This window comes from Anguilla anguilla, chromosome 2 (genome assembly GCF_013347855.1).
Source record: "Anguilla anguilla isolate fAngAng1 chromosome 2, fAngAng1.pri, whole genome shotgun sequence".
Taxonomy (NCBI): Eukaryota; Metazoa; Chordata; class Actinopteri; order Anguilliformes; family Anguillidae; genus Anguilla; species Anguilla anguilla.
Window position 1 is genome coordinate 52,533,330 of NC_049202.1, and position 17,491 is coordinate 52,550,820.

A 17,491-nucleotide genomic window follows, 5' to 3' on the forward strand; every position below is an offset into this window, starting at 1 on the left:
GCTTTGTCACTAACATTCAGGATAATAATGAATGTTCCTTACACCAGCATTCAGTGTGGCTAAAGCATATGTCATTTTTGTCTAACAAAAAATCTCCTGATTTGATTCTGCAGCAAGAAAACTGTTAGTATCTGGTAAATCACTTGAAGTGGCTCTGTACGCAGTACAGGCTACTAACTCAACATGATCCTGAAGAATCCAGACTACTAACTCAAGCATTGTCTTTCCAGCAAACACAAAATGTTCTCATAATGTTGCTGCCATGTAGTGTCAATGTTATATCAGTGACAAACCATTCCATTAACATTGTGAGAACAGTTTGTGTTTGCTGGGTTATAGCACTGGGGTGCAAATGTATATCACCAGTCATGAGAGTCTATTAGCCAGATAGTTCAATCAGGCTAGTGATGCTGCCCCACGAGGGAGCCACAGTGAGTGGCTAGGATAGTAGTGTCCCCACAGGGGAGAGATTCTGGAGACCATGCAATAGCAGTGAGCAGTAAGCTGAAAGCAAGTGGTTCTGTGGAAAAAGCTCGCTGTGTGGATCTGTGATGACATTTAGATCTGTGAGTGAGGAATTCCCCAGAGATTGTTTGAGCCGAGACTGTATAGTTGAACAGCAGTCTCAAGGGACTGAAACCTGGCCAATAGCAAAATGCCATTATTATCCAGCTTTATTCACATCTTGTCTTTATGTTTCACTAGTTGTTTTAATTATGTATTAGTATTTTAAAATGACATGCTTTTTGGAGGTGGGTTGGACGGGGCGTTGCCTGTCCAATTTTAAATTACTTTAGCTGTTCCTGCTGGAAATATTATTCTGCCATGCAATTTCAGCATCCCAGAGATAATTTGGGCAAATTGTCCTTGATGGTCTTTGTTTGAATGGAATATGCAATTCTGCCAGACAGAGCTTCCTGGGTAATAGAGTAAACAGCTCCAAAGAAGGGGTACACAGTCCTATCCAATGATGGCAGTAAATGTACCATTAATCACTTACTATGAGTTTGTAGTTGCAAAAGGAAATCTATGCACCATGCTTGATAACAGCTTTTAAGTTGAGAATCTGCACAAGAACATGTGAACTGTTTGATTACAAATCTAAAATTGTGCAGTACAGAGCCAAATCAAGAAAAAAAATCAGTCTTTGTCTCAAACATTATGGAGCTCACTCTGCATATACTACCCTCCAATAGGTAGAATGAAATTTGTTATTTTGGATTTGAGATCAGAAGATTAATATGGGACAAAAGTACAGACAATCAGCTTTTATTTAGTGGTATTTTCCTGCGTATATGTTCTACCATTTTACAGAAATACCTGCTTTTGAGTTGAGTCTCGCATTTTCAGCCGTGCAGGAGTTATCTGTTGCTCAGGTGTTTCTTTTGCATTGATTGTTTGCAAATAAAAGAGCAGTGACTAGTCTGGGTTCCAGCCTTTGTTTTCATTTGTGGAGGTTGCATTTGAAGTCAGAGGCATACACTGTCATGAAGACACAAGGACTAACAATGACTGGAACACAATTCATCTGTAAGCTGACAGGACAGAATAATTCATTAAGACAGATAGGACATAGACCGGGTATATCAAGGACAGCTGTTTGGAAAGTCTTGAAAAAGGAAACCACTGGTGGACTCAGAAATAAACACTGTAAGCATCAGCCAGGGAAGGAACTGTTTTGTTTGAATGGCTCTCTGTCCATGACTTCTGTATAAAATAATGGTAGACTTTTGCTTTTTCATTATTTTAAAAAGTACATGATCAATTTTTTGTCACTGAAAGCTTTTGTTTCATTACTGTCAAATCGAATAGCTGTTGAGATCAAATAAATGGTTTGCAGTGACATAGCAGCAATGAAAATAGACCAGTGTGATTCAGCATCACATGAGCTGGTAGCAGCCTCGTTAATGGATTTGTACACTCCAGCAAGAAGCAACAGGCCCATGTAAGCATGCAGGTATGTTTCATCTAGCTCCATTCCACTATTGCAAAACACTCATTGTCTTTCCACATTTGTCATCTCAAGCACAATTTTCTCATTAGGCTGAGTGAAAAGCATATATTATGTCTTGGACATGAAACATTGGATGTCTGGTGGGGCCTGGGGTCATTCTCATTATGTTCTCAGTTTTTACTCTTGCCTTGCCTCTAAGGGGTGGAGGACCAGGATATAGTGTTGTTTTCTGACATGAAGATGTCTGGCTTTGTGCTTCTGTCCACATCAGAGCTCTCTTCATCATGGTCAGGATCATACTCAACATCATCCTCCATCTCATACACTGCCGCCTCAGTTTCAGACTGCTATCTCTCCTCCAGACTCCAAGTAGAATCTTGCTTGGGTCAAAACTGATCAACAGAACTACCCATAACTCTTTAATGCTGCATGGCATACTGTCAACAACCAATATTCGTTGCTGGGTCAAATGTGAAGCATAACACCACAGATGTAACAAAATTTTATATATCCAGTAAAATAAAAAAAAACTGTATGCTATTTCTGATATATCTCAACTTGAAAACGGGTCAGAAGCGACCCTAACACAATAGGGAGGTTAAGTCGAAAACACGGAACCCAAGGATGAGCTCCCTGTCAGAAACTCAGCTCTGCTCTCTATTCCCAGGCGGCGAGTGTCCTTTCCGCGGGCCGGACCTTTGGCTGCGCGATGGCAGCGCGCACCGCGCCCCCTGCAGCGTCTGTCAGGGTAACAGAGCGCCCATTCCTCCGGCGTTGACCCCGTTAGCCCCGCGCCACGCCGGGCAGATGGAGCTGTCCTCCTCTCGCAGGTCTCCCAGGGCAACAGCAGCCGCCACGGCTCCACTCGTTCAGAGCTGGACGTGCGCTCGCCGGAGGAGAGACATGGTTTTCCTGTGCTCGGGCATGGCGTACAGCTCTCAGAACAGCAGAGCCAGCTGAGCTGGGCTCCTTCTCCCAACGCAGACCTTGACAGGCTTCAGCACGTCTGTGAAAGCAAATTGAAATATTACAGCCTTGTTGTAAAAAATGTTTTGTTTTTTTTTAAACTCTGGCAGCATGACTGTTTCACTGATTATCAATTGAATAAGACCACAAATTTAATTAATCAATCAATTAGACTGTTTAGTACAGGAATTTTCAGAGTGGCTATTGGGACATTGACTTCACAGTGTGTACCAGTGACAGATATAAACAAGCAGTTACTACTATTGATTTGTGGTCTACGAATGCCTTCCCAGGGACATTTTTATGATCGCAGGGCATGCCGTGGTGCCTGTGAAGCTATGTCCATTTCTGTGCCCACATCCCAAAATAAAATATTTTAACAATCATTTGCTCTTGTTAGACCTCCATTTATGTGTCTACCAAATAAACATGATTACTATATCAGTTGTTTACATCTTTGCACAGCAACTGCTTGTCAACTTGATGTATTCTTTGACTAAATGTCATTCGCCTGTGCCACAATGCAGGCATTAAACAGGCAGTATTTGGCATCTTTAAGGATTTCATGGTATGCTTTCAAACATATCCAAAAAGAAGGCAGTCACATTGTTGGAATCTACATCAAAGTCCAACAGACATGTATTGGTGCATCTGCAACTGAACAGCAACAAGGTAGACCAGTAGTCAGTGAGGACTATTTTCAGATCTGATGTCATTGATTTCCTTTCAAAAACAATTATAATATGCAAAACATAATTATCATCTGTGAATGCATCTGTGACCACAGACATGCTGTCAGCTGTCATTGCCCCATCACTGCTTACATGCTTTCTGAGAAATGTACATTATTTGTGGTTAAATTTTTTCTAGTGGACTGTTTGCACTAAATGTATTGGTTAAATTGTGGATGACATCTCTCCACCACTCACAGCTCTTTTGTGGTCCACTGTCCAATTATTCACATTTGTTGCTCTGCAGCAACAAGTGTTTTTGAATCAACTTCAAACTGTGCAGAATATATTGAATATAATATATTGATTGTTAAATCCAGCGGCACACAGACTCTCAAAGCCTTGTTTTACATTCCATTCATGTTCACTTTCACCTCTCTTTAACTCTCTAAGGAATAATAATTGCTTTTACAACAACAACAAAAAAACACAATTAACCACTAATTGCATTATTATTTGGGTGATTGTGCTAATACAGTGTCTATGGGAACTCCATGATGATATTGATAGTCAGGCAAGTTAAAATTTCTATGGGTAATATGATTTAGAAAAAATAGTGACTCTAGCCATCAGGCAAGCAAAGACCATAGAGTGCTATGATATTTGATTGCATTTTAAATGCAATAACCTTTACCTTTTGAACATTAAGCTGAAAGACAATGACATCCTTTATTATTAATATCCTACTACAATTATATCCTTTATTATTTTTGTTCTTGATATGCGTTCATATTTTATGTCATGATGTCAATATAAGTTGGTTATGTGCCAATAGACACTGATATAATGAATATGAAATGAATTGCTTTAAAGAACAAAGACATAAGGTCGATATAAATTACAATATTTTAATTTCTTAAACGGTGCATTTGGAGTTATGTTATTCGAATCCGTTGAAAAGGGAGAACATATAACAGCCAGCCAGGGAAACTATTTATTTATTTAGCCTTAATAAGGGCACAAGTACAAACACAAAGAATAAAGGTATAGCTGATTATCGTAATTCATCACGGCACCTGCAAGTAAAGGGAACTTAACTGAGCACGAGCAAAAATGTACCCATCTTTTCAGTTACTCGCTCCAGATAAATGGGCTATTTCTAAAGCGATTGTGCCTGAGCGATACAGGGAACTTGTGACGTGCTAGGAGCCACAGCCAATCAAATCGCATGCGCATGAATTCATTGTCGCTTTCTTTTCAGAACCACAAAGTAAGTAACATATTGGAACGGTAGCTGCAACTGGGTATACTACCACTTTACCACGTCTCACTTCAGCCTGGGCCATTAAATTATTATGAAACTCTTTTCTTGCAATTTCGAAATATTTTATTTGAGGAAGAACTTTTTATTATGTGAAGCAAAACCCCGGAGACATTCTTTTTCAACATGAATGCGCGCTCGTCATTAGCCGGCTTAAAATATTTAGCTTAATGGTCTACTTACCACTTTGTGTAATTCTTTGTAAAGGCCGACTTCTTTTCGTTTTATCATCATATCATATATATCAAAGTCATTTTGATGCGTTTTTGTGTATAGACTGGAGTCCATGGCAAACTAGCAACAGATTTTTTTTTGTTTGTTTTCATTTAAAGACTAAATATCCTTCAAACATTTCTGAATTTGAGTTTTACGACATTACGACGGAATCTAAGACTGAATCCCATTTGTATTCGTGAGCCTTAAATCTTTTTTCTATACCCTGTTTAGTGTATTATTTCTCATTGGATTCAGGATGTTCGCCTTCTTAGCAGCTCTGTTATGCTTTTACGCGTTGGGTAATGGAAGGATTGTGCACGGTCAGGGTGCCAAAGAGACCCGCTATATTTGTACCGCAATACCTGCAGGTAACAACCCAAGTTGTCCACTACCCCCAATGCCCATGCAGACCACGGGCGCGGAGGAAGAAGAATTAAAGAACACAGTCTTGCAACTGCGCGAGACAATCCTACAACAAAAGGAGACTATTGTTAATCACCTCGGTACAATAAAGGAGCTGACTTCCAAACTTTCGCGCTGCGAGTCTGACATGCTACCGGACGGGAAATATAGAGGTCAAGGATCCTGGAGAAAAGACAATAAGAACACTATGGGGGATCTCCCTCGAGACCCTAGTGATTCGATTGATCACCTTGGAAAGACCATGCAAAGTCTCAAAGATCGGCTGGAAAACTTGGAGGTAAGATACCAAAGGGCAATATTTTAAAAGAGGCTATGCATCTTGCTTGACCATAGCCATATGATTTTGCATGCAGTAGCCTATGGGTACACTCTGAAATTATATGTACCTCCATAACTACTGTACTTTCAGAGTGCATTAAGAACAAATAAAGAACAAAGTGTACTCCGAAAGTACAATAGTGCTGTATTTGAGTCCTAATAAGTACCTTCAACAAGCAAAAAATGTACAAATGAATTATGTATGCTGGCTAGGGGTACAATTATATGCGCTTATAGGATAGCACACCAGAGACAAGCGTTTGCCTTAATAGGCACTTTGTGCATACCTTTTTCTGAGAGTGTGGGTAGAGAGCCAGTGGGAAATCACCAACCTTGGAGTCAGTGTGCGTAATTTCCAAATAAAATTTGCATGACAATACAATTTTAATTATCTTCATGGTAATAACTATATATCTAACCTACGGCAAAAATAGAGTACATGTCGGATTGTTGCATTAATTATTGTAACAGACATTACGTTGGTAGAAACCATATCAGATCTTGTCAAGAATCTGCATGGAAATATGTATTTGTGCGATTCTATGCATTTAGTCAAATGAATATCATTCCGCCCTTCATAGACCTGTTAGTTTTTCTTTTTTATTAGTATTGCTTAGGCTATATATAGATTTATATCCTGGGGTCTCTGATGTATTAACTAGGAGCTGATGAACGTGGTCTCTTAATGGCGAAAAAGAGGACTGTGGTCAAATAGTGGGCCGTATTTATTATATTTCCAGTACACGATTTGTTCAACGCAGCTGTAAAGTCAATTTTTACTCTGAGGAATTTTTGTGTTGTTAAGCACGTGCGTACTACCACATCAAGGCGTTCTGCCCAATACCTGTTCCTCGTGAGCTGTAAATATGTGAATCAAAGATAGCCATTTTATTTATTTATTTAGTTGTTCATTTATTTATTTGTATATTATAGTAGTGTGCGTTAATGTCAGCCTCCTGTAACTCATAACACAGAATTCAGAATTTTGTGGTGTGCGTGTGTGCGTGTGTGCGAGCGCGCGCGCGTGTGTCTATTTTTGTATTCATTTTGAGGTGTCTAGGATTTAGCGGATTACCCCTATAAATAGGACACCTACGTATTTCCCTCACCCCAAATGGACTGGCGTATTATACCGTAAGATGTACATCGAATAAAGAGAGAGAGAGAGTCCAGAAACAAATAAGTCAAAATATGTAGCTGCACAATGTTTGTAGTATGCTTAATTAATATCTGTACATGAAAGAACGTTACATTTCAATACAATTAATTATCTCTTCAAAATGCCAGTGTTTTGCCTTTTTAACTTGAGGCTGTAGGCTACGTTCTTAGTAGTCATTGGTTGTATTGTGCCTTATGGTATGTAATGCTTAGAATACAACGCAAGATGTTTCATACCATTTAGATTATAAACAGGCCTATTTGATCAGTACAAATAATCAGTGTTTTAGGCATGTCATCAGTTGGCATTTTGTCATATCTCATCTACGAATGTCCACGAAAGGCCAGCATAATCCTTCTTACACATACATATGAGTTTATTTAATTGTAAAGTTTTCAGATGTATTTAAAATCTGACTGTAATTACTTTTATCTTGATAACATTTCCAGTTCTTATATATGTTGTGCATCACTAAGGAATACATTTTTTCTCTCTCTAGAAAACTATGTGTTACAAGCTCTTTGAACCTTTATACAAACTCTGTTTTATAGTATCCACAATTTCCAGTTATCTGCTGCAGTTTTCCAATTCTTTTGTCTTGTTAGCTGGCCAGCCTTGATAAAATCTGGTTTTCTCATACATTGTAGGTGTAGATGCAGTGTAAATCCAGGAGATATAACCCAGGAGATCTAATATCAGACAGCACTCTCAGAGAAGCTGAGTCAAATAAAAAAATTCAAATGTAGTTAATCCTTACAAACAATAAGATAACTGATGCTTGGTACCTGTCCTAGGGCACACTCTGCTCATCCCATCTACTGTATCTCTACAGCCAGAAACATATGAGTCAGAAATATATTTTCTGGACATTTGATTATTCAAAATCACGCAGCTCAACTTACTTCTAAAGTTCAATATTGCATATACAGAACAGCCGGGCATGACAATGAACTTTGCCCAATTCGGGTTTCACCACTAGTTTTTGTCATGAACTTTCTGTTAAAATATGAATTATGCATAAATTGTAGATGGCATTGTTAAAGGTTTATTTGTATGATACTACCACAGTCCTCTATGTGATGCCCTGTGGTGCCACCTTGATCAAGAGAGGCGTCTCAGTGGATGAGTAATGTCCGGTTTAATAGGGATTTGTGGGGACTTTGCTGATGTACTGCAGGTAAGACAGGGTTAGAGTGCCTCAAGTTCATAATGCTTCTTAGATGCTTTACACAACATCTAGATCCATAGGATTGAGAGTGAATCACAAGAACCATGCCTCTTATAGGCTTATTTTAAGAGGAATGTATTCAGTACTAAAAAATTTTAAAAAACACCTAAAAGAAAGCAGAATTTTTCTACTCCTTTGGTTCAGTTGATGTGAGCGTTCATGAAAAACCTTATTATGTACTGTTGAATCAAACTAAACTAGTAATCTGTCATTCTATTGGACCTTATAGTTGTTTCATTTTTATTCATTAAAATATTCCCATTATGTATGTTTAATCCTTGATGGGAGTACAGAAGCTTTTTCAAGTTGTTTTTATGAGCATTGAAATGCTGCAGTTAAGTTGAAAGCCTTTATGAGATTTTAGCTTCAATTAGACTGGTGCTGAAATTAATATATTTAGCTGCACTGGAGTAATGATGGCAATTCACTGTAATCCAGTCAGGTTTGAGCTTTGCATTTGGTTACAACATCTGTCTCTAGAATTTTGTATACTCAGACAGCGCTATGGTACATCCTGAACCGTAATGCACAAGGATCAAAGTCATATGTCATGTTTTTATTTCTTTTTGGTGAATGTAATAACCCTTTATTGGTTTTTCCATAGCAACAGCACATGAGAGCCAATATGTCCGGCGCGTCGTTTCCCAACGAGCTTCGCGACTTGCTCCAGCGTAGGCTGGGAGATTTAGAGACTCAGCTTCTGAGTAAAGTGGCTGAGCTGGAGGAGGAGAAGTCCCAGCTGTACAATGAGACGGCTGCCCACCGCCATCGCACTGAGAGCACCCTCAACTCCCTCCTGGAGAGAATCAGCGAGCTGGAGAAAGGTTTGCTCCTCTGGCCTTCCACACATATGCTGCAGTAACTGCACATAATGAATAAGAACTTACTCAACATCTGCATTCAACATCACTGATTTTCCTATGTACATAATCTTTTGTCTTTTTTGGGGGACTATAGGGACTATGGGGACCATATGCACTCTGTAAGAATTGATTTAGCATTAAACATCATCCTGCATGTGCTTTTTTAAGTTAACATTTTGAATTAGTCTCATGTTTGTTGAATGGAACTGAGTGGAGGGAGACTTAAGCTTTAGCTGCGAGGTTGACAGGTTTGGCTTCTTTGTCCTTTGGGTTCTGGTACTGTGATTTTCACAGGTTTTTTGTCATTTGTCGTTTGTTTTTTTTATGGTTGACTGCAGGTAACAGTGGATTCAAATCCCCTGAGGATTTCAAAGTTTCCCTCCCTCTGCGCACAAACTACCTGTATGGGCGCATTAAAAAGAGTCTGCCAGAGATGTATGCCTTCACCGTCTGCATGTGGCTCAAGTCCAGTGCCAGCCCTGGTATAGGCACTCCATTTTCCTATGGTGTTCCAGGACAAGCTAATGAAATTGTACTGATCGAATGGGGAAACAATCCCATAGAGCTCCTGGTCAATGATAAGGTGGGTGGTGTTTCAATGATACTGATCTGGACAGTCCCTTCCGTTAACTCTCTGCTTTTGTTTCACATGTTGGTACTTCTGATAGTCTTTGCACGTGACGCTAGTTTCTAAATGCTAGGTTCTTGAGTGAGTTTACATCGGTCAGTTTTCCCTGACATACTAGGTAACCCCAAACTTTCAATGACAATGGCACACTTGCTTGTGTGGGCCTGTGTTGTACGGTGGCAAATTTGAGTTGCTACTCTGATGGGGTGAAAAAGAAAAGTTGGGATTTGTTCAAAAAAGTACTTTCTGTCTCTCACAGAATGTTTTCCCATCCTGTTTAAAGGGTGTATCGAGTCTTTTGTGCTTACAGTAAATGGCAGGGTTATTTATACATTTTGAGAAAGGATTGCAGTCCACTGCAGTGTCTTTGTGAATAGAAACAGGTAGGGGAAAGGTAGATGGTTTATTATTTTATCGATTCTCTGCCAGAACAAAAAAAAGAGACAATTCTGACAACTATCTGCCAACCTTGCATCTCTGTGGTGCTTTGCTTCAGAGCTAGTTTTTATTTTCAGTGCTAGTAAAATAAATGCCATCAGCTTCCTGGCTTGCCGTCTCATGAAAGAAGTGACAACATGATATGTTTACTATACAAATATCAGTTAAATGTTGCTAATGTAGTTTCCGTGTGTGTGTGTGTGTGTGTGTGTGTGTGTGTGTGTGCGTGTGCGTGTGTGTGTATGTGTGCGTGTGTGTGTGGTCATAGTTTCTAAATTCGTGCAGAATGTTAGCTGTGTGTGAGTATATCTTTCAAGATAAGTGCACAGGACCATAATAGGTTAATCTTTTAAATACACATAAAGTACACAAGCACATTTAGAATTATTTATGTTCATAGTTTGTACATAAAAATGTGCAGCGTTAATTCAGCTGTAACAGAGTTCATATAAGTTATATGATGTACTCAGAGTACAATGTGCTTTATCAAAGTTAAATTAAATCTGTATGCAAAACAATAGCAGGCAATTTCCATACTGATGTATGTTCTTTTTTCAGACACTAACTTTATTCTTCCTAGATGAATACATTATGTTCACCAAGATCATAACAAATGATTAGCATTGTTGTCAAACTCCATATTGTAATAATTGCTAATATTCTGTAGCAAATTAGGCAGAATCGAAAAGGAATAATGCCTGTCGAAGTGTGTACATGATTCTATCAGACGACCTTAAAATGACAACTGGTGTAGATATAAGCTGTTAAAATGATTCATGGGTTGTGATGGTGCTGGTATTCACTGGAGGAATTTTAGCTTTATTAAAAATGTTATGCTGTATTCCATCATCTATTATTTTTCTGGAGGGCTTCCCTGATGTCATCCCACCTCAGTGTGCCTCCTGTCTGCTCCCATCTGTGCAGGTGGCACAGCTGCCCCTGTCAGTCAGCGATGGCCGATGGCACCACATCTGCATCACCTGGACAACCAGAGATGGACTCTGGGAGGCCTATCAGGATGGAGAGAAGCTGGGATCAGGAGACAATCTGGCCCCATGGCATCCCATTAAGCCTGGAGGGGTCATCATTCTGGGTCAGGAACAGGTGCGTGCATGCGGACCCTCGCCCTTTCCTGCTGTGCTTAGTGTCCCTGAGCTACAGAAAGGGTGTGTGTATGTGTGTATGTGTGCGTGTGTGTGTGCAGCTCCATTGTCACACTATTCCTGTGCTGTCTTTGAAATTCATAACAGTGCAATGGAGAACTTGTGTGACATAGCATATCTAGTTGCTCCACAGTCACATTTTTGTTTAATCTGAGGCTGAAAACAAGCAGAATGTCATCAGTTACTGGTAAAGGCAGATGGGTCTCTTTGTCTTCTGGAATTGGTGGGGCAAAGTCATAATCTGCATAGTACTGCAATGTGCCAGTTTAACTTTGGATCATATTACGTCATATTCGTCATATTACGAGTAATGCGAAAAAATGGAAGGAACAAAGCATAATGGCAATAATTGACCAAAGACTTAATATTGCCTGTCGTTTTTGGCCCTGACAGGACACTGTAGGTGGGCGGTTTGATGCTACGCAGGCCTTTGTGGGAGAGCTAAGCCAGTTCAACTTGTGGGATCGTGTGTTACGGCCCGTGGATATAATGAACATGGCTAACTGTTCTTCTTACATGCCGGGCAACGTCATACCTTGGATCGACACCAACGTGGAAGTCTTCGGTGGAGCTACCAAGTGGGCACTGGAGATATGTGAAGATAGGTTTTTTGACTCCTAAGGGGTGCTCTGTTTTTGGATCGAACCTCTGCCAGGCCTCCCCCAATGCACACTGCATTCCCTTTGCTGCTTCAGAGAGGCTGTGCTCAAGATGGCCCATCTGGAGTTTTGGGTGAGTGTCTGGGGGGAGCTGGTAAGGTGAAGGGTGTTCACTGTGCATTTATATACATGCATACATTATGTCAGTCATTGTTTTCCTGTGTTTTGGGACTTCATTGCTTTATGCTCACAGGTGCATTCATGGGAAGAAATATGGTAAATTTGTATTTTAAAAAATACATTTGAATTGTATATTTATTTAAATGTTAAACATTATAATTTCTTATTGTTTCCTTCCCCATGAAAAGGAACATATCTGAGTGGCTCAGCATAAACTTGTAATTTCAAAAAATATATTTGTATCATAGAAGTGAAGTACTGCATTATAGTCCATTATTATCCCCATCTAACTTTATACTTTATTCAATGGACAATAATAGCAAAAAATCGGAAACATTCGTGAACAGAAGCACCTCTTGTATCTGTAAAATACAAGGTGCCTTACAATTGAAAGAAACCAGAAAGAAAGGGAGCATAATTCAGCTATAATACTGCACCAGCAGTATCGGCATGTTTACAGGTGCGCGTACACACACACACACACACACACATATCCACTCAGAGGATTTGACTCGTAAAACGTGTTTGCGTGTCTCGTGGGTCAAAAGCATAGAGATTAGTGTACAGAACACTCTCATTCTTGCCAATCTACCCTAATACCTCTCCAGAGCTGCCGTCCAGAGCAGATTTGTGACTTGGGCCCGCTTAGGTGAAGAGTAAAGTCACGGTGGACCAACTGGAACTCACAGCCATGCTTTCTAACATTCCAGAAGTGCACTGTTTTAATGGGCTGTGCTGTGAATAATAAACAACCTAAGGCCGCATTCATTAGTAATATGTGGAGTGTCAGACAAAATGTCATTTTATGTAATATTAATGTAATCTGCTCAACTGAAATTGTTTAAATCCAATCTGTCATGCTGCATTGGCATGTTTGAATTATTACCACACGCCATGATGTCTGACGTTTTTCTACACCTTTCCTTCACGTCTATTCCAGCTTGATTGATTTATTTAGCTGTTGCTCCTTAGAGTTCATATATCAGGATTTTTTTCTATTTTCAAATATATATTTAGGAGCAGAAAGGAGGGACATTTCATGAAGTTTTCCTGAAATTCATGAGATGTCTTTATCCCATTTATTTACACCTATTGTTTTGTGAAATGGCGCAATGCTTCATTCCTTATGAAATATTATCAAATTACACGATTACATATTGATTAATGTGTCTTTAGTCATCAATGACAGAAAATATTCCTTTATCTCAGACTGACTAGTGGCATCGTATGTAGGAACTCATTCTACCATGATCAGTGTGGGAATTCCCTTTATGGGTAGGACTGCCTACAGTATTTGGTGGGCATTGATGATGTGCAATCATATAAAGTTTTTTATGACCTGACATTTGAATTTTGATGGGGAATGTAATCAGAAGTGTTGAAGGAGTGTCAGCTGGTGAAATCCTTCATGAATTATTATCAGGACATTGTGGAAATATTCTACAAGTATATACTACTCTATATGGAAGCTTAGGCCCAAAGCTAAGTCTGTGACTCACCAAGACAGTAGCTGCTTGAGATATTGAAACATTGCACCATAAAACACCACAACATACAGAAAAGTAAAATATTTAAATATATGGCAGGAAATTCTATATCTATCTAAATTTATTTTTAAATATATTTAGAAAATGCACATATGTCTCTCAACATTATTATATTTAAATATACGTAAACACATTTTGCATAAATATGCAAAAACTGCCAAATTTGAATATTTAAATATATTTTCACAATATATCTGAAATATACGTTAATATATGATGTAAAATACATGTGTAATAAATACATTTCAAATATAAGTATATATACTAAAATACATAGTTCCCATATATTTCCACGTATCTTTTTTCTGTGTGGCAGTGAAGTCATTTCTTCATAATATATTTTTTCTGAAATCTATTTTTGCATTTAAAAACATTATGACATGAAATGCAGCATTGCAGACTCATTTAACATGTCACCTACCACGTGCATCTGATCTAAAATGCCTGCAAAATTAACCCATAAGAGAATATCATGACATAATTGCAAAATAAACATAAGTTTTGCTTTGGTGAATCACAGTTTTTTTATGATGCCTAAATTCTGGGTATGTATCTGCCCTCCTTAAATTTAGAGAATACATATCTGTTCTAGTTTCGGTGTATTTACAAGGACTACAATCATGCACTATCCAGTCAGTTAGTTGGAGAGGTATTTCTTTAATGCCAGCACTGAAGATGAAGGTGAAGGTAACATAATTGACAGATCACCTCACACATGAATGAAAGATCATACATTGGGACAAGTAGTCATTTAAATGTACACTTTTCCACTGAATGCACCCCTTGAGTTGCAATTGCAAAGAATCAAAATATGTCTGCTTTAGAAATAGCTAGACTGGCGTTTTGTTAATAAATGGACTCCTGAATTGAAATGTCAAGAGTTCAGCATAAAGTGCCATTTAAAAAAAAAGATTGACCATGTCCACATGTCGCAACTAATTCCCCATAACCAAATATTAAATAAATCCATGAGTGTGAATTGGGCCTGGCAGTCAGAAAAAGCTCACCTCAACTATTGAAGCCTCACGGTATTCTTTCAATGGGTGTTTCACAACAAGATTTTAAAAAACATTTCATGATCAATTCACATAATTGCATTTTTAGCAGAGTAATTGTACCTTTGCCTTGCTTATCAAAGGTAGCAGAATCGAATGTGGATTTCACACCATTAGTCTTCAGGCCTAGTGCTCTGCATGCTAGCTTATCCCATTATATTTATATTAACTATGAGCATCGTTTTGTAAAGTTATACAGAACATGTTTTCATACCTTTATTTTTTTGCTTGACACAGTGACCAAAGCTTCATATATTATCAGTCAGAAACCTTACAAGCAGAAAATAATTAACATCCAATCTGTCACCAAAATGTTTGGAAAGCAGTTAGGCAGATATACACCTTTCTGGGGAGGTGGAACCATCTGTTCAAAAAACTATATTGCCATTATAGCACAAATGATATTATATGTATAAAATATTACCAGAAGAAAAATTCCTTTTATATCTGTTTGACTACAGTATGTCTATGATGTTTTTTCTACATTTTGTATGTGTATTATTTTTTCAGAACATAACTGAAAATAATTTAACTTGTGTTCAGTTGCATTGTAACTATTCAAAGATTTTATTTATAACATGAATGGCCTTCTATGGAGCACTAAGTGCCAAATGTCCTCTCAAGGTTGATGACAATTGTTGTAAACATAAAAAAGAAAGGGCAAGTACAAATCATCCTGCTTTCACTTAGGTTATTTGTTTCTCTCCATTCATTGTGCACGTTAATGGCTCATAATCTGTATTGTAACACTCTTTTGCACCCAGTGAATTGACCCAAAACAGACCTGCTATGTTTCTGCATCCATCAATAAAAGCAAGAACTAAAAATGTCTTTCCAGTTTCCCATTTAATGCTGAAATGTGAATATTACAAAAGTATTACAAAACACGATGCTGTTGTCACTTGGCTGAGTTTCTGCAGACATGGTAAAGCACATGAAATAGCATGTTCTCAAGAAGAAAATATCTAAACAGGACTACTGACAAGCCAAGATGAGAGCAACATCAACATATGGAAGTGGCCAAGTGGATGACTAGCCTGTGTAAAATTTTCATTAGAGGGTGCACCTGAAAATAAACAACAAACAAAAAGAAACAGGCACAGAGCAGTTGATGGAGATATGAACGGGGCCTTTGAAGCCTATCTGGGGAACAACCAAAACTTGACAACCGAAGCTACAGCGCAGACAAAGGAAAGCAGCTGTGTGGAATTCTCTGTTAAAGGCATTTGCAAAAAGTGATGTTTTCACTGTTACAAAAACAGTTGGCAGAAGACACTATATGCACATGGGAGGAAAATTTTTAAATTTAGTGAAGACCAGCCACAGAATAAGAAAAAAAATCCCCTGAGAATAGGCAGTCTTACACAGAAAGCTCAACAAAGAGACAGGGTGCTAGTAATTGGTTGTTTGAGAATTCAACATAATATTTTACAAAAAAGGAACACTTGAGATAAAGTAAATAATGTATTAATTAGAAGCACCCAATCAGGTAACAGGGAACATGGAAAATATATCTTATAATATTGTCCTTAGCCAATCTGAATTCCAGCTCTCACTGTCATTTCCTAGACATGGTGAAAAATAATTCTAGGGCATGTTCAGAATAAGACTGCCTAGGGAACAAAGTAGAATTGGCAGGCATAACACCTCTGACTAGTAAAGCCCTTTAGTGCAGACTAGAAAGGTTTAATAAACAGGTGGCCTCCACAGAATTAACCATGCTTAAGGGATGAGTGCAGCTCAATGTTATGATGAGGTTTGCAGGCTGGAGTTCAGTTCAGTACCATTCAGCACAACAAGAACACATCCCTCTGTCAGGAAAATAGGATCAGCATAATCATCAGGAAGGGACAAAAACCCACCCACGCTTCCCTCCTGCTGACTGAATCACATGTAAGAATAACGAGTCACACAGTGGATTAAGACGTAATGACTCATCAGTGTGCTCAACAGTTTTAGTTTTATGTACTTGACTTGGTCTACATCTGATCTGTATACTTAATTTATGAGAGTGCTGGTATGAGGATGGCAGATATAAATCATTTTACTTATATAAATGTAGAAGTAGAACTTTCTTAATCTTCTCAGTAGTAAAAAACTGTGTGCTAGCAGTGGACATGTGCTTAATTTGGTACAATATTCCCAGGATATGATAGTATAAATGTATTGCTTGCGCGCAATAGAATATTTTTGAATAATTTTTGAAAAATCTGATCTCAAAAACAAATTATGTTAAAAAAAGACAAAAAAAGTAAAAGTAAATTTATTTCTTAAATTGAACCCTTAGGTTAATATAGGCAGTTATCACTTTTGTGGGATGAGTCGACTATGCAGAGAAGTCAAATTAAACTAAAATTGGTTCACTAGATTATTTTATAACACAGCCCTTGTATATTTACTATTTGCCTTGTGTTTGAGTTATAGGAAGTCTTAGAGAGATCCAGTATTACAAAGTATGAGAGCTGCAGTCACAGTCACATATGCCAGGAAACTACTATAAAAAATATCATTAAATTACAGTGTTGGATAGCAAATATTTGAGCAATACTTTTGGTCCTTTGATTTTTAATGTGTGAGGGATGGTCATCAATGATAGATCTGGTTTGTTCAGAGGTAAGGATGAACTATAGAATGACCTAAATGATGAGGAACATGGTCCAGTACTAAGGATATAATTTGACACATGTAATTAGGGCGCATTTGGGGAAAAAACAGGTAAGAAAATATATATATATAGATATGAAAACTGCATTTCTGTATAA

At 38.2% G+C, this 17,491-nt stretch overlaps 1 protein-coding gene across 1 annotated transcript; it reads left to right on the forward strand.

Moving 5' to 3' along the window:
- The first annotated feature begins 4,871 nt into the window (after positions 1-4,871).
- nptx2b (neuronal pentraxin IIb) lies at positions 4,872-15,560 on the forward strand. The gene is made up of 5 exons (XM_035403186.1): positions 4,872-5,828; positions 8,861-9,080; positions 9,458-9,702; positions 11,110-11,289; positions 11,742-15,560. The coding sequence occupies exons 1-5, from the start codon at positions 5,385-5,387 to the stop codon at positions 11,967-11,969; spliced, it is 1,317 nt and encodes a 438-aa protein (XP_035259077.1). The 5' UTR covers positions 4,872-5,384; the 3' UTR covers positions 11,970-15,560.
- The last annotated feature ends 1,931 nt before the right edge of the window (positions 15,561-17,491 follow it).